Here is a 16,341-nt window from a genome sequence, read left to right as displayed (position 1 = left end):
AGGAAAGCTGTATCTCTAGAAGACCTATGAGAACATGATTACTGCCTTCCTAAAGAAAAAAGTAATCATATAATCATATGAATGTTTTAAGCAAAGCATTCAATATACTTCTGAATCATCTTAACATCTCCCTCTGTGTTGTCATTGCTCAGGGGATATTCCAAGTGTTTCACACAGGTCCATCTGCCATGGGTAAATCCACAGCCTTGGCTTCAAAGTTAAATACACATGGGAGTGGACATGAAACAGATAAAAGTCATAACTGAAGAAGAGAGTAAAAAAGAGAGGAATGCAAGAGGGGGCTTGGAGCATTACACTCACATAGCTTAACAAACCCTTACACAGAAATTGTGTAATTACTGCTGTATTTGACCTAACTTGGTATCTACCCCCAAACAAACTTCATTCATGAAACAACTTCAACTCACACACCAGAACTGAACAAACTAAAGGAAATGAATACTCCTGACCACAGCCCAGTCAGCCAAGACCACTCTCTCCCTTAAGGAACTCACCTACTAGCTGGCCACTGACCCACGAGATCTGTAGCCTGGAAAGAAAAAGGTAATCTCAGACTCACAGATCTCGAAATCAAACTTATGGTTAGCAAAGGGGAAACCTGGGGGGAAGGGATAAATTAGGAGATTGGGATTATCATATATACCCTACTATATATAAAATAGATAACTAATAGGGACCTACTGTATAGCACAGGGAACTCTACTCAATATTCTGTAACAACCTATATGGGAAAAGAATCTGAAAAGGAGTGGATGTATGTGTACGTATAACTGATGCACTTTGCTGTACAGCTGAAACTAACACAACATTACACAACACTGTAAATCAACTATACTCCAATTTAACAAAAAAAAAAAAGAAAATGTAATCTGATCCATTCAGATTCCTCTCTTGGGAAACGCAACTAAGGGATGCCATTTCCTGTTAGAAATGGGACAGAAAAAAGTAGTCATGTTGAACCCAGCTGCCATGTTTATGCCTGAGCACTAGATTAACGAGAGTCCTCTGGAAAATCCTTACAATAAAACACTCTTCACCTCACGTAGCTTGAAAGCATCTTTGCTCTTTGTTACCATTAACTACATGTAAAACTGGTGGATCTGATTAAAGTCTTTGAATGTACCAGTGTGAATTCCTGGTTTCAATATTGTACCAGAGTTATACGAGATGTTACAATGCGGGAAACTGGGGTGAAAGGCACAGAGGAACTCCGTGTACTGTTTTTTTTGCAACTTCCTCTGAATCTACATTTCAAAATAAAAAGTTTTTTAAAAGGCAAGTATTAACTGAAACATTTACCTATCTGTATTAGTTTCCGAGGGCTGCCATGACAAAGTACCACAAACCAAGTGGCTTAAAGCAACAGAGATGTATTGTCTCACAGTTCTGGAGACAAGAAGTCCAACATCAAGGTATGCACAAAGCCATGCTCCCATGAAACCTGTAGAAGAATCCTTCCTTGCCTCTTCCAGTTTCTGGTGGTTTGCTGGCAATCTCTGCTCCTCCTTGGCCTGTGGACGCATCACGCCAATTCTCAGTTGTCACATGGCTTTCTTCCTGTGTGTACCTGCCTTCATAAGGCCATCTTCTTATAAGGATGCCAATCATATTAGATTAGGGTGCCTACCCTACTCCATTATGGCCTCTGTTCCCATACTCCATGTGACAACCCTCTTCCCAAATAAGATCACATTCTGAGGTACTGCAGTTTAGGACTTCGGTATATAGGCATACCTCAGAGATACTGTGGGTTGGGTTCCAGACCACCGCCATAAAGCAAGTCACGTGAATTTTTTTTGTCTCCCAGTGCATATAAAAGTTATGTTTATACTAACTGTAGTCTATCAAGTGTGCAGTAGCATTATGTCTAATGAAGCAACACACATACCTTAATTAACAAATACTGTATTGCTAAAACATACTAACCATCATCTGAGCCTTCAGAGAGTCATAGAAGTGACATCAGAGAACACTGGTCATGGATCACCACAACGAATATAATAATAATGAAAAAGTTTGAAATACTGCAAGAATTACCCAAATATGACCCAGAGACATGGGGTGAAAAAATGCTGTTAGAAAAATGGCACTGATAAAACTTGTTCGATGCAGGGTTGCCACAAACCTTCAATTTATAAAAAATGCAGTATCTGCAAAGTGCACTAAAGCGAAGCACAATAAATTGAGGTATGCCTGCATTGTATCATTTTTTTGAGGGGCAGGACACAATTCAACCTATAACACTGAGAATAACTCAAGCCATCTGAAAAAACAGAGTACTTTCAATACAATTCATACTTTCCATTGTCACAGAAGTTATTTCGTAAAAGTTATTTTCATATAAAACATATTTATTCTATTAAATTGAATGTTTCTTCCTAGGAAGACTTCAAAAACAAAAGTTCTTTAACTTTATTCCTTAAATAACACCTCTGACTCCTATATTGCTAGAAGTAATTCATACATATATATATATTGCAATACATGCATATATATGAAAGTTTTTTACCCAACCAAGTTTGAGACCAATGAAAATATCATGTCAGTTGCTTAGTCATGACAGAAATAGAACAGATGTAACTTGGTAAGAAGGAAGGAATTAATATTTGAGCCCAACTGTTCTGGAACTTTATATATAGACAGTTGACCCTTGAACAACAAAAGTTTGAACTGCACAGGTCCATTTATACGTAGATATTTTTTCAAGAAATATATTGGAAAATTTTTTGGAGATTTGTGACAATTTGAAAAAACTCACAGATGAACCATGTAGCCTAGAAATATCGAAAAAATTAAGAAAAAGTTAGTATATATCGTGAATGCATAAAATATATGTAGATACCTTTACACAGGCATAAGGTGAGTGATATTTAATATAAAATTATTTGTTAGTTTTCTTACTGTTTTATAACTTTGCTTTCAAGGAATTACATTACAGTACAATATGCCTCTCTCTCTCTCATGATTGGAGAAACTGCATATCGGACTATCATCACGGGTAAGTGGGTTTTTCAATGTAACAATGTTTCTAATACTGTATTATAAATATGACTGTAATACTGTACGCCACAAAAATCATATAATGGTTCATTTATTAGTGTATAGGCTTGGTAACCATGAAGCAATCATAGTGTTGTTTCTTTGTTAACAATGCATGAATCATTATACCTTTAAATAAATATGAATTTCTTTTTCACATTACCTTTTCAATTTTATGACTAATGTCAGTAATATGTATAACAGCTATAGTGTTTTGTATCATATGAGACAATATTGATGTTGGTATTGACAGACAGATGATTCATCTTGTAAACAGACAATGTAAACTTATGGTTTCAATAAATACAGTACAGTACTGTAAATGTATTTTCTCTTCCTTAGGATTTTCTTAACACTTTCTTTTATCTAACTTACTTTATTATAACAATACAGTATATATTGATAATACATATAACATACAAAATATGGGTTAATCGACTATGTTATCAATAAGGCTTCTGGTCAATAGTAAGCTATTAGCAGTTAAGTTTGGGGGGGGAGTCAGAAGTTACACACAGATTTTCAAGTGCGCAGGAGGTTGGTGCTCCTAACTCTCGCTTTGCTCAAGGGTCCACTGCATTCTATATTTCAAAAGAAAATAGTAATTTTCTGATCTTTCAAAGAGACAACTGTAAAAACTCTTCTTTCCTTCTCTCCTAGACAGGTATTTTCTAATAATAAACACTCTGCCACCAACTTATTCCTGTCAAAATTCTGATGACATCTTCATGCCAGCTGCAAACCCAGAAATTTTAGTACTGCTACCTTTAATCCGTCATGCCTTTAATACCTGCAAACACATGCATGGCCAAACAGAAGGTTCCTGAATGTATTATAAGCAGCTTGACTATTCCAAAGATAAAATACTAACAATATTTTATTTACATTCCAGTTATTAGCTGTCTTAAACTTGAGTGTTTTGTAAAATTAATTTTTTACCTGACTCCCATCATCAGCCTTGATTCTTAGGGAATGCTAACATTTTTTTTTTTTTTTTGCGGTACACGGGCCTCTCACTGCTGTGGCCTCTCCCGTTGCGGAGCACAGGCTCCGGACGCGCAGGCTCAGCGGCCATGGCTCACAGGCCCAGCCACTCTGCGGCATGTGGGATCTTCCCAGACCGGGGCACGAACCGTGTCCCCCGCATCGGCAGGCGGACTCTCAACCACTACGCCACCAGGGGAGCCCCGGGAATGCTAACATTTTGAAAATTATCCATCATTTGTAATTATAAATTATTTATTTCCAAAGATATGGTCCCACATTATTATTGATCTCTCTAGGGTCTTGATACAGCAGAGAATCTATATAATGATAGTATGGGGTGTTTTTCATACACAAAACTCCGGATTTAAAGCTAGAATGAATCTAGAGAGTCATCCATAGTCATCTTATGGAAAAGGTTACTGAGGCAAAGTAGAAGACAGAGACTTGCCCAACATCACACAGGATGTTGGTAGGAAACCAAAAGAGGTGACAGGTCTTAAGTATGTTGCAAATACACTCCAAAACCTGCATGCTGAGCAAGGGCAATGTATAAGCACGAAGCACCTGAAATGTAACAACTCATCAGCTTTGGCCAGTTTCCATAAACTGTGGTCAACTAGCAACCACTACACGGAGGACTGAGTTTCGGAAAGACCGTGATCCTAAACAAATGCAATTTGTGGAAGAAATGGGCCAAAAGGGGGGATATAGGCAGTTTGAGGGCACAAGAAGCAAAACAAACAAAAAATTAAATAAATAGAATAAAAGCCTCCAGGCAGAATGGAAACAGAAGGAAGAACTAAAGATATAAGGACAAGATCACAAGAAATACTTTTCTTGAGAAAAAAAGACCCCAAACCTAATATCTATGATAATTCCAGATAAGAGAACGTGTTTATGCCCATCTTTTTACATTTCAGAAACAAGTATAATTTTGAAGATAATTTATTACTTACCAAACCTGCTATTGGTGTGGACAGTCTATTTATCTTCTTAATGACACCAGGTTTAAGCTTATTAATCAAACTGAAAGTAAATAAAGAAACAACGTATGCAGTTACAAGAATGCCAATATTAGTTTAGTGTTCTTTTTAACATCCTCAAAAATCATACATGTCATTCATCCACCCCAATATTTTCTTCAGGTCCAAGAGCACAACAGAAAGCAAACAACTAAGAAAATAAGTCAAGAAACAGAGACCAGCAATGCCAACAACAGTGACACGGGCCTCTTAGAACATACAGACACACTTCTACATTCAAAGACATGTCCTTTAAAAATAGTTCCACATTTGTTAAAGTAAGGTAATATTTGATTCTGTTTCAACAGTTAGTTTAAGAATCTCTTTCATTGTAATATAGTTCTCTTCAACCTAAGAGTACTTTTTTCTTAATCATTTTTACTGATTTTTTTTTCTCAAACTGATCCATGTTTTAAAAAGGTAGATTCAAACCATATTTTTTTCTTTGCCATATGTAAAGGGTGCAGTGGAACTCATCCAAATAACAACTATTTCCCATTGGTAACTCATTCAACTCTATGATTGCTTTGTTATCACTGCGGAATGACTGGGTAAAAATTTAAATGCACCGGAACTCCCCAAAATAGGCTAACAGTCACTTCAGAATCTAACACTGAACAAAAGTTTATGTTGCTATTACAGAATCTGCAAGGATATTTGTAAGTCTCTAGATTCTAAAACACTTTTAGAGCCCAGCTTTGACACCTGAAACTTAAGAGTACAATTTTTGGTTCTAAATCTAGATTATGGTGAATTCTATATTTTTGTTGCTGTGCACTGATAATAGTGCCAAGCCATGTAGAAATTTAATATTATAATAATGTTTTTCTAGTAAAGCTAGCCTCATTAATTAATCATTAATCACTGCCAGAAAACTATAATTTGAAACAATGATTTTCCTATTCAGTAATGCTTCCACAAAAAAACAATTCTTTATTCTGTAACAGAGTTCCAAAAGGAAAGCAAATATAGGAGAAAGAATCAAACATTCTTAATTTACTGGTCTCCCCTTCACAATGGGCAACAGAAAAAAAAAAAAAAATCTGACACTTGTGGAATGTCACTCCTTCAACATTCCAGAGATTTATATATACACTTGAGTGTGCTAAAAATAAAGAAGACAAAAGTCTCAACTTAATAAGCTTCAGAATGTTGTTAACAGGATTCAAAATTACCAAACAGTGGCTTATGAAGATTTAGTCTGGTGAACAAAAGCTGTTTTTCTGTTTTCATAGTTTCTTCACACAAAGATCTTTAGACAACATAGATGACAGAACCACCCCTCGACTTTAAGCATTTCCAAGAACTGTTACTCTTTGACTCCTAATTTCTTATTTGTGCACTGAAAATCACGTAGGAAGGAAGGCTTTCTCCCTCATGGTCACAATATTTTTCTTTAATCACTAGCTGAAGAGCTAGCAAAGAATTGAGCAGGTTTATAAGAAATGACATTTCCAATTTAATTGTTCTAGTTGTTCCCTATTAAGCAAGTATTTCTTGAATTCTATTACTGGTGGCTTCTTGCAACGCATAGTACAAATAACTGAAACATTACTTAACAGAAACATAATTCTAACATAGCGTCAACCAAGAAATTCATAGCAGTTGTTGACCACTAGTTTGACAGTGACTTTCCTACGGAACTTGAACCTTAAAATGTAATCTTTCTGTGATATTAAAAGTTAGACATAGGGGTTTCCCTGGTGGCGCAGTGGTTGAGAGTCCGCCTGCCGATGCAGGGGACACGGGTTCGTGCCCCGGTCCGGGAGGATCCCACATGCCGCGGAGCGCCTGGGCCCGTGAGCCTGCGCGTCCGGAGCCTGTGCTCCGCAGCGGGAGGGGCCCGCGTACCGCAAAAAAAAAAAAAAAAGTTAGACACCAATATGAGCTGGGGCATCTTATAAAATGTCAGGGAAATCTGACATCAGTTGTCCTTATTAAAGGAAGTGTGTCATAAATTCCGCCTCCACCCACTTGAGTCACCGGTAACTTTGGCCAGATCATTCAATTTATCTGTTTACTTCGCTTACCATTTTTGTATTACAGCGTTAGTAATAGAGAATTTTTTTTTCTTTTTTTTTTGCGGTACTTGGGCCTCTCACTGTTGTGGCCTCTCCCGCTGCGGAGCACAGCCTCCGGACGCGCAGGCTCAGTGGCCATGGCTCACGAGCCCAGCCGCTCCGCGGCATGTGGGATCTTCCCGGGCCAAGGCACGAACCCGTGTCCCCTGCATCGGCAGACAGACTCTCAACCACTGCGCCACCAGGGAAGCCCGAGAATTTTTTTTTAATACAGTTTCTGGAATGGATAATAACACAGCCTACTCTCAATTAAGTCAGCCAAAGGAGGCAAGGGATAGAGGTAAAGCAAACAGCACAGATAAATGACATCTCCCAATAGTGAGTTAATGGACTCCTCCCTCATCAGAAAGTTTCAGAGCTATTACTTAGAAGCAACATACACCCAATGGATTGGCATCCATTCCTGAACCTCCTCGTATGTGTACAAACATGGAAATAACCACAAGGAAAAACAACACTCTGGATAACATGCAAACTACCCTCTAAAAAAAGCAGTGTGACTAGAGGAAAATGCTGTTTTATTTTGTCAACTGTTAAAATGGTATCAGTTCTAAGCACTAGAATATGGAGAAAATGCTCATATAGTTTTGGCAAATAGTGACCATCCAATCTGATTATGAATCATGAGTAATTATATTCAGATACAATTAAAGAAAGACTAGGATGTTTCTTCTGGGGAGAAAAACAGGTTTCATAAAATCTAAAATTCTGTGAAATTTAAGTCTATCTAAAGGAATAGGGCATAGTCTTATGTCAAATAAAATACAAGTGCCACACAAGAGAGATACTACTCTCTTTTACAAATGGAACTTCTTTGCATAATAAGTATTCTTCAATTATACATGTGGAATTCCTAAAGGCAACACTGGCTTCAGGTCACTGGCTCTATTTAAGAACCATATAACATGCTAACTTTCCAGATACCTCTGTACACAAGGAACTAGAGGCAGTCAAGGGACCACTTTGTCTGCCTGCATCCCTTTGCCCCACCCCTCTAATCCTATATAGAATCATACCTCGACTCCCCCAGGCTTTCCCTCATGGCCATGTACTTTGCTAGCATACCAGGGGTGTGCTCCTTTAGTAAGATGAAAACCAGAACAGGAAACACCTAGTCACTTGCTATCTCCCATGGTAGAGCACCCCCGCAAAAAGGACTACAACCCCTCTCCTTCATCTCTTTCCTCCAGTTTTATCTATTTCCTCTTCTTCTCCTCCCCAAAATGTATTGCCCCTCCCTCCAAGGGAGTTGAGTTACATAACAGATGCTAGGAAGTTGTCTCTGTTCAGAAATCTCATCACCAGTGAATGTGACCTGACTTTAAATATAAGTCAGAGGCAACACTCCAAGAAAACTGCACATAGAGCTCAATATGGCGTCTGGCTCAGTTATAAAAGGCTTTAATGAGAACTAGAATGTGATGCTCTGTCTCTTGGTCTCCAGGAACTAGTTCCAAATGCCAAATCTCATTTCCCCTTTATCAGAAAGCTCTTCAGCAGACGTAGAAAATCGAGAGACATCTTTTGACTTCCTATTTCCAAAGATTTTTTCCAAATGTACCACAAAGACTGACATCAAAGAGTATATCAATGCAATGAGAGTGAACTTTTTCACCTATAAGTATTTGGTTAGTCATTCACACATACATATTTTTAATACCTTTCTTTCGGCTGCATTTTCTAAACATATATCCCCACATTAGTCAAACTTTTCCTGTCAGTAAGCTAAATATTTGTTTAAAAGATATACTAAAGATATTACACATTTCCTTACAAATTAAGGAGCAATGCCTTGTTTTATCTGTTACTCGACACAATCATTTGTCTAGGTTTCTTCGAGATGCAGACTCTGCTCAACAAACAGATGTCAAGTAAAGACAGAGCACTGCACTGGGACCAGCCACAGAGCAACCAGCCAGTGAAGGTGCTAAGTGCAAGGATGTTCTCTCATTCCAAACACATCTCCTAGCACTTATCGAAGGATCTGGCATATCAAATATTTTATAAACCCACTAACTTCTAACGCAGAAATTTTTCTGTGAATGATTCAAAATCTCTATCTTCTTTGTAGAAATAAATTTAGAAGAACTTTTTTAGTTTCACTCAAATGCTAGACATGATTTTGTGCTATTCCCCTTTGTCATTTTTTGTTACCAAACAAGTCAATCTTCAGTGTTCTCTCTTGATTGTCAAATGCTGATCAAGAGAGTAAGCTCTCTAGGGACTTCCCTGGTGGTCCAGTGGGTAATACTCCACGCTTCCAATGCAGGGGGCCCAGGTTCGATGCCTGGTCAGGGAACTAGATCCCGCATGCATGCCGCAACTAAGAAGCCCGCATGCCCAACAAAGATCCCAAGGGCCACAACAAAGACCCGGCGCAGCCTAAATAAATAAATAATAAGTAAATAAATATTTTTTGAAAAAAGAGAGAGTAAGCTCTCTACCAGATATATTAATTTAGAATGGTTATCATAAGTACATGTTTTACTAATATTTTTAATTAATTATCTACAGCTAAATTCATAAGTTGTAATATTTTAAAAATAAAAACCATCTTGAGTAGTGATCACACATCCATGGATAAAGTAATAAGCATATGTAATTTAAAATTTTAAAGTTTAAAAACATTCAAGGGGCTTCCCTGGTGGCGCAGTGGTTGAGAATCTGCCTGCTAATGCAGGAGACACGGGTTTGAGCCCTGGTCTGGGAGGATCCCACATGCCGCGGAGCAACTAGGCCCGTGAGCCACAACTACTGAGCCTGCGCGTCTGGAGCCTGTGCTCCGCAACAAGAGAGGCCGCCATAGTGAGAGGCCCGCGCACGGCGATGAAGAGTGGCCCCCGCTTGCCACAACTAGAGAAAGCCCTCGCACAGAAACGAAGATGCAACACAGCAAAACTAAATTAATTAATTAATAAACTCCTACCCCCAACATCTTCTAAAAAAAAAACATTCAATACAGAATTTTATGATTACTTCAGTATTGATATTTTTAAAGACTGGTAGTAAAATTCGTGTAAGTTTGATTTCTAGAATTCCTGTGGCAGTAATTTTGAATACTGCTGAATTAGGATACAACACAAATAAATGGTTAACAAGACATGCTAAGATGGGAAAGTAAGTGAAGCGGCAACAAGTCAGTACCAATGCATTGATAATCATCATTTCATGATGATAGGACTTTCCGTTTAGCTTCACTGTTACGCCTGAAGCATCCTCCAGTGAGTCCAGCAAAGCTCAAGTGGTCTGACAGCAGAGTCCTCTTATTCTAGGCAACATCAACAATTATGGCACTAATGGATCTTGCTGAGTAACAGGACATTTCCCAATACAACATCGATAGCCATACGTGTTAGCAGGAGGACTCTGGTTTCCTGTCCTGGTTCTGCTCTTTACTACTAAGTAACATCGCAACTTCTGCTCCATCCCTTCATATAAATCAGAGGATTCTCACAGTCGAACTTAGGTTCTTCCCAACTTTTGCCACTGTAAAAATGCTTGGATGCATGTCTATATGTATATCTTTGACCATGCTCCTTATCATTTCTTATATTCTATTTCTAGAAATAAAACCATCAGTGACAAGCTCTTGGTACTTGTCTGGAAAGGAACCTGGCAATATGAACCAATTTACTTTTGCATCAGCTGGTATCATTCCTGTGTCTACCTCATGGTATGATAAAACAGCGACACTGTTTCCCTCTGCCTGTCAGCCCTACTGCGTGATCTCCCTAGTGCTGCAGGCTTTATAAGCACTGCTTGAAAGGGATATAAAAAATTTTACCAATGTTTTATGTATCACATGTTAGATATTTAAGCTCTTTTTAATATTTTCCACTATGAAGAGGCTTTATGCATACCTTTTTCCCATTTTGTAGTCTTTTCTTAGAGTCCAAAACAAAAGAATTATTGGGGAAAGTCTTATAACCTTTATGATAAATAAATATATGTTTATATTAATAAATAAACTAGCATATAATTACTTGACAGATACTGCCAAATTGCTGTTCAGCACTGTACCAGCTTATACTCAACTGGTCATTTTGAGAATATCATAGACTACTTTGCCATAACACGGCCATCATTTTTTTTAACAGATTTTAAATTATCTACTAGTTCAATTTAAAAATCGTATCTGATTTTAACATAATTATTTCTTACTATTGAAGGTAGAGATTTTACTATTTATTTCCAGTAGTATTTCTTCATTTGTGAAGTATTTGGTCACATCCTTTGCTCATTTGTCTATTGAGATTTTCAAACGTGTACCTTACCAGTTTATTTGAACTCCAGATAATATTTAAGCCAATTCTGCTTAAAATATTTTTCCCAGAATGTTATTTGCCAGTTATCTATTTCATAAAACTTCAAGTCTATTTTTTCTGGGTTTTTTCTATTCCTTCAAAGCTTAGAATCTTAAACTGCCTCCAAAATTTTTTTAATTCTTCTGTTTTATTTTCTCAGTTTTTTATTATTTTAATCCAGGCTATATTCTAGTATACGTAAGGTTTGGGTTTGGGTTTTTTTTTACTGAAGCATAATTGACCTACAACACTATGTTAGTTCCAGGTACATAACATAATGATCCAATATTTCTATACATTACAAAATGATCACCATGATAAATCTAGTTACCATCTGTCACCATACAAAGATATTACAATATTATTGACTATACTCCCGTGATTCATTTATTTTATAACTGAAGTTTGTACCTCTCAATCTCTCTCATCTATTTCACTTATTTCCCATCCCCCCGCTCTGGCAACCACCTATTTGTTCTCTATGACTGTGTTTCTGGTTTTTTTGTATGTGTTCACTTGTTTTTGTTTTTAGATTCCATATTTACGTGAATCATGGTATTTGTCTTTCTCTGTCTGACATTTCACTTAGCATAATACCCTCTAATTCCACCTATGTTGTCACAAATGGCAAGATTTCATTCTTTTTATGGCAGAGTCATATTCTACTGCGCGTATATACCACCTCCTCTTCATCCCTTCATCTCTTAATGGGTGCTTAGGTTGCTTCCATATCTTGGCTACTGTAAATAATGATGCAATGAACTTAGGGGTGCACATATCTTTTTGAATTAGTGTTTTCGTTTTCTTGGGGAAAATAACCAGAAGTGGAATTGCTGGATTAAATGGTAATTCTATTCTTAATTTTTAGAGGAAGCTCCATACTGTTCTCCATAGTGGCTGCACCAATTTACATTCCCCCCAACAGTGCACGAGGGTTCCCTTTTCTCCACATCCTCGCCAACGCTTGTTATTTGTTGTCTTTTTGATAATAGTCATTCTGACAGGTGTGAGATAGTATCTCACTGAGATTTTGATTTGCATTTCGCTGATGATTAGTGATGTTAAGCATGTGTCTATTGGCCATCTGCCTGTCTTCTTTGGAAAAATGTCTATTCAGGTCCTTTGTCCATTTTTTTATCAGGCTGTTGTTTTCATTTGTTTGTTTGTTTTGTTTTTTTGCGGTACGCGGGCCTCTCACTGTTGTGGCCTCTCCCGCTGCGGAGTACAGGCTCCAGACGCGCAGGCTCAGCGGCCATGGCTCAAGGGCCCAGCCGCTCCACGGCCTGTGGGATCTTCCTGGACCGGGGCACAAACCCGTGTCCCCTGCATCGGCAGGTGGACTCTCAACCACTGCACCACCAGGGAAGCCCAGTTGTTTGTTTTTTTGATGTTGAGTTGTGGTATATGCTGAGTTTGTAAATTAATTTTCTTAGCCAATTATGTACCCCAATACAAATAATCGAGTGACTCATCTCTTCTCCATTCTCTCATCTGTCCTTTATCACAACTTCCTATGCATAAGAATGTATTTTGGACCTTCCAATTACATTAATATGTACATTTATAAAGCAATCCATAATTTTTTAATTACTGTGCTTTCTCAAGTCTGTCATTTGTTCTAATATTGAGACAGTATCATTCCACAGAAATTTTTAATTTTAGGATTTTTCCTCTTCTCACCTGTTTATTCTTCCCTGTGAATGTTAAAATCCTATTTATTCTAAGAAAAGTCTGACTAGATTTAACATGGGTATTGGCTTAAAATTATAAACAAATTGACAACTATTGGAAATACAGTTTTTCATTCCATTTCTTAAGTCATATAGTTTACCATTACATTTCAACATACAAAATATAAGTCTCACACATTTCTCTCAAGTAAACAGTAAACTGTGTTCTAAACATTTTCACTATTGCCTTTTATCCCTTAGATCTCATCTGACCTTCTGACTGATGATTGTTGGTAAGTAAAAATTCTAGAGATTAAGTCTCTCATATAAGGCAATTACTCTACTTTTAATTGATGTGATATCATTATATATTTGTCCTTTTTGCAATATTCATTTCCCTTTCTTAATACTTCTCGTTGCACCGACTAGAATTCCTATACTTTCACCATTTCCTGGCCAACACGTGGTTTTCCATTACCTACCTGAGAGCCTTCATGACATCAAGAAACTACTTCAAAAATAACTTTTTTCTGATCAACTTTAATATAAATTGTTTATATTACACACATTTAGCACATACATTACTCCTATTTATTTTTAGTAGAACACCATTCTCATTTTTTTTGCCTCAGAGACCCTAGCACTGAAATGTTGTGTGCCCTCCTCTTACTAATTTATATTTAGGATGAGAAAGCCCTATAGATGGTACCAGCAAGTTCATGAGACAGGACCAAAGCTTTCTACCTTCAAGTCTGAGGCCACAATGTAAAAAAAACCTCTGCAAAATTTGCAATGAGTCTGTATAACATGACTACCATTACAGAAGTGAATTTTTTAATTGATGTTTGCCAAGCTGACCTTCAACTTGAAAAACTACTTTTAAAAAAATGACGGTTTGCTATATGTGGATATAAAATTACAGAAAAAAATGACTGTGAAGGTTAAAAAGACAGCATACAGATGGCAACCATAAAACACTGCCATGAAGAGAAAGCAGTTTTAAAAATTTTAATTATCTTTATGAACTTGAACACGTGCATCTTTGCAAACTACTGGATTATCAAATAATATAGAAACTTCAAAGTCTGTACCACTTTAAGTGAAGAAAAATAGTTCTTATTACTTAAATTTTAAATGGCTATAATATGGGATCAGGGTCAGTTGATAGTGCTGGTGAGCTGTATGAACGCACCTGTCCTCAGGAAATTCAAAACCAGTAAGAGCTCTAAGAAAAAAGACTTCATCCTTACAGAAGGACCTCTGAGCTTTACACGGAGCTCTGCATAGAAGCCCCAAGAATCCACTGATGTCGCTGTCACTCAGTGTGTGAACGTCTCCAACTGTAACAAAGGATAGAGCCCTCTCGCATGAATGAGAAGTGGCAAGGTCTCTATCTTGTCTGATGTCTTAAAACAATCACTCGAGTATCCCATAGTAAATTAACAGGAGTATTTTTTAATAATTTTTTTCTTTTTTTGAATGCACCTTTAACAAAATACTACAGTCGTTTCAGGAAGACAGTATAGTATTCACATAGCAGATATAAATAGAAACAGGTTTTCTCAAACCAGTAGGTGAATGTTTATTTGCTCCACTCTTTCCAAGCTGCAAGCCATGGAAAGGAAGGCCTGGTGCCAGTGTGAGAAGAGTTTCCTCAAAAATGTGAGCTGTGAGTTCAAAAAGGCATAAACGTCTGCATGGCTGACTTGGGACAGAGCAAAGACTTGGCATTATTCCAGGGATGGGAAGTACTGACTGACTAACCAGAGACACACCCAATAAGATTACCTTCAAATACATCTTCTTACTTCATAAAGATAATAAACAATGTTTCCATTTAAATATTTCCAAGATTGCTATCATAAGATGAGTAACTATGAAATTACTAATCACTAGCTGGATATGCTCCAACTAAATATATTTAAAGAGATATAATTCTGCAGAACCACAGAGCAAGAGAGGACTGCAGATACTTACGTAGTGGCAAATCTCTTATATTTTTAAATATATAGTAAGGGAGTCTTCAGGAACCCTAATAAACACTGAAGATAGGAGACAGATGAATGAATACTATTAATAAAATCCATAGAAAATTATAACCAGGAGTTGAAATCACCTTATAGACCCCTGTCAATCCTTTTACTAATTAGAAAAAAAACCCAAATTAGATTTCGTTCACATTTCACTGTTTAATAAAGCCAAGAGAGACTGCATGTCTAAGGTATACAGTAAAATAATTACTACAACAGACTTTAACTGGGGGAGTATTCTTTAGCCCTCAACTGATTGGATCCCACAGGCAATCAAACTAAATGATACTAAAATGATTTACAGCAGATACTACCTTCAGATTAAAAGGCAATAAATGCACATAACTACCCTCATTATTCAGATGTGTATCTTGTCTGAAACCTCAGTGCAGAGTTTACACCCAATTTAAACTATCTGAAATGTCAGTACAGTGCCAGTTGGGAAAAGCTATAATGAGCTCATTTCCTCCAACTCTTGACTTTGATATTCCAGAATGCCAGTTCAAAAAGGATAAACTCCTACTAAAGCATAAAAGACTGCTGAAATTACTAAATAAAATAATAAGAAAACTGTTTAATGGTGATAATGAACTAGGATGCCTAGAGATTTTTAAAAGGCAATAAGCAGACCCTATATTTCACAAGAATTGGTCATTTTTATGGCAGTGAACCAAAGAGAAGTCAGCCTTTTCCTATAGAATATTATAAAATCTGAATTTATTTTTAAGTCATAATTCAGCTAAAACTTGAGATCTCAGATGGGCAAGATATTCTCGAAGACAGACAGCTTACTATATTTACCACTAATTTAAAAGTCAGGGTTTACAATACCAGGCTTCTGAACAGCAGGTTTTGCTTTCCTCTTAGACATAATAACTACTCAGGCATATGTGATCAAACAATGATGCTTAATCATTTTGTAGACCAACCAGCTAGGCTTTTCTTTAGCTATAAATTTACACAGAATATAGTTACCTGGACTTTTTTCCAACACTACATCTATTAGATTAAAATGCCTTCATTAACCAGTGGCTAAAAATAATGCAATTCACCATTAAGAAATTTTTTTAATACAAACATCATGCGGTACTTTGGGATCCCATCATAAACTAAAATTACTGATTACCACAGCTTAATATTTACTGACACTACTTTTGGGAAACATTCATTTAAAGAATACTGGGTGG

At 37.0% G+C, this 16,341-nt stretch overlaps 1 protein-coding gene across 3 annotated transcripts in view; it reads right to left on the bottom strand.

Annotated features, from left to right (window-relative positions):
* The window catches only part of LMO7 (LIM domain 7), a 202,668-nt gene that overhangs the window by 116,558 nt on the left and 69,769 nt on the right, over positions 1-16,341 (bottom strand). For all 3 annotated transcript variants that reach the window (XM_079903486.1, XM_079903483.1, XM_079903484.1), the window contains one exon: positions 5,004-5,073. In XM_079903486.1, the coding sequence (XP_079759612.1) occupies positions 5,004-5,073 (70 nt within the window). The remainder of the gene's footprint in view (positions 1-5,003; positions 5,074-16,341) is intronic.

The sequence above is a fragment of the Stenella coeruleoalba genome, assembly GCF_951394435.1.
Source record: "Stenella coeruleoalba genome assembly, chromosome: 18".
NCBI lineage: Eukaryota > Metazoa > Chordata > Mammalia > Artiodactyla > Delphinidae > Stenella > Stenella coeruleoalba.
Note: the sequence above shows the minus strand (reverse complement) of the source record. Positions and strands in the feature narration are given on the sequence as shown.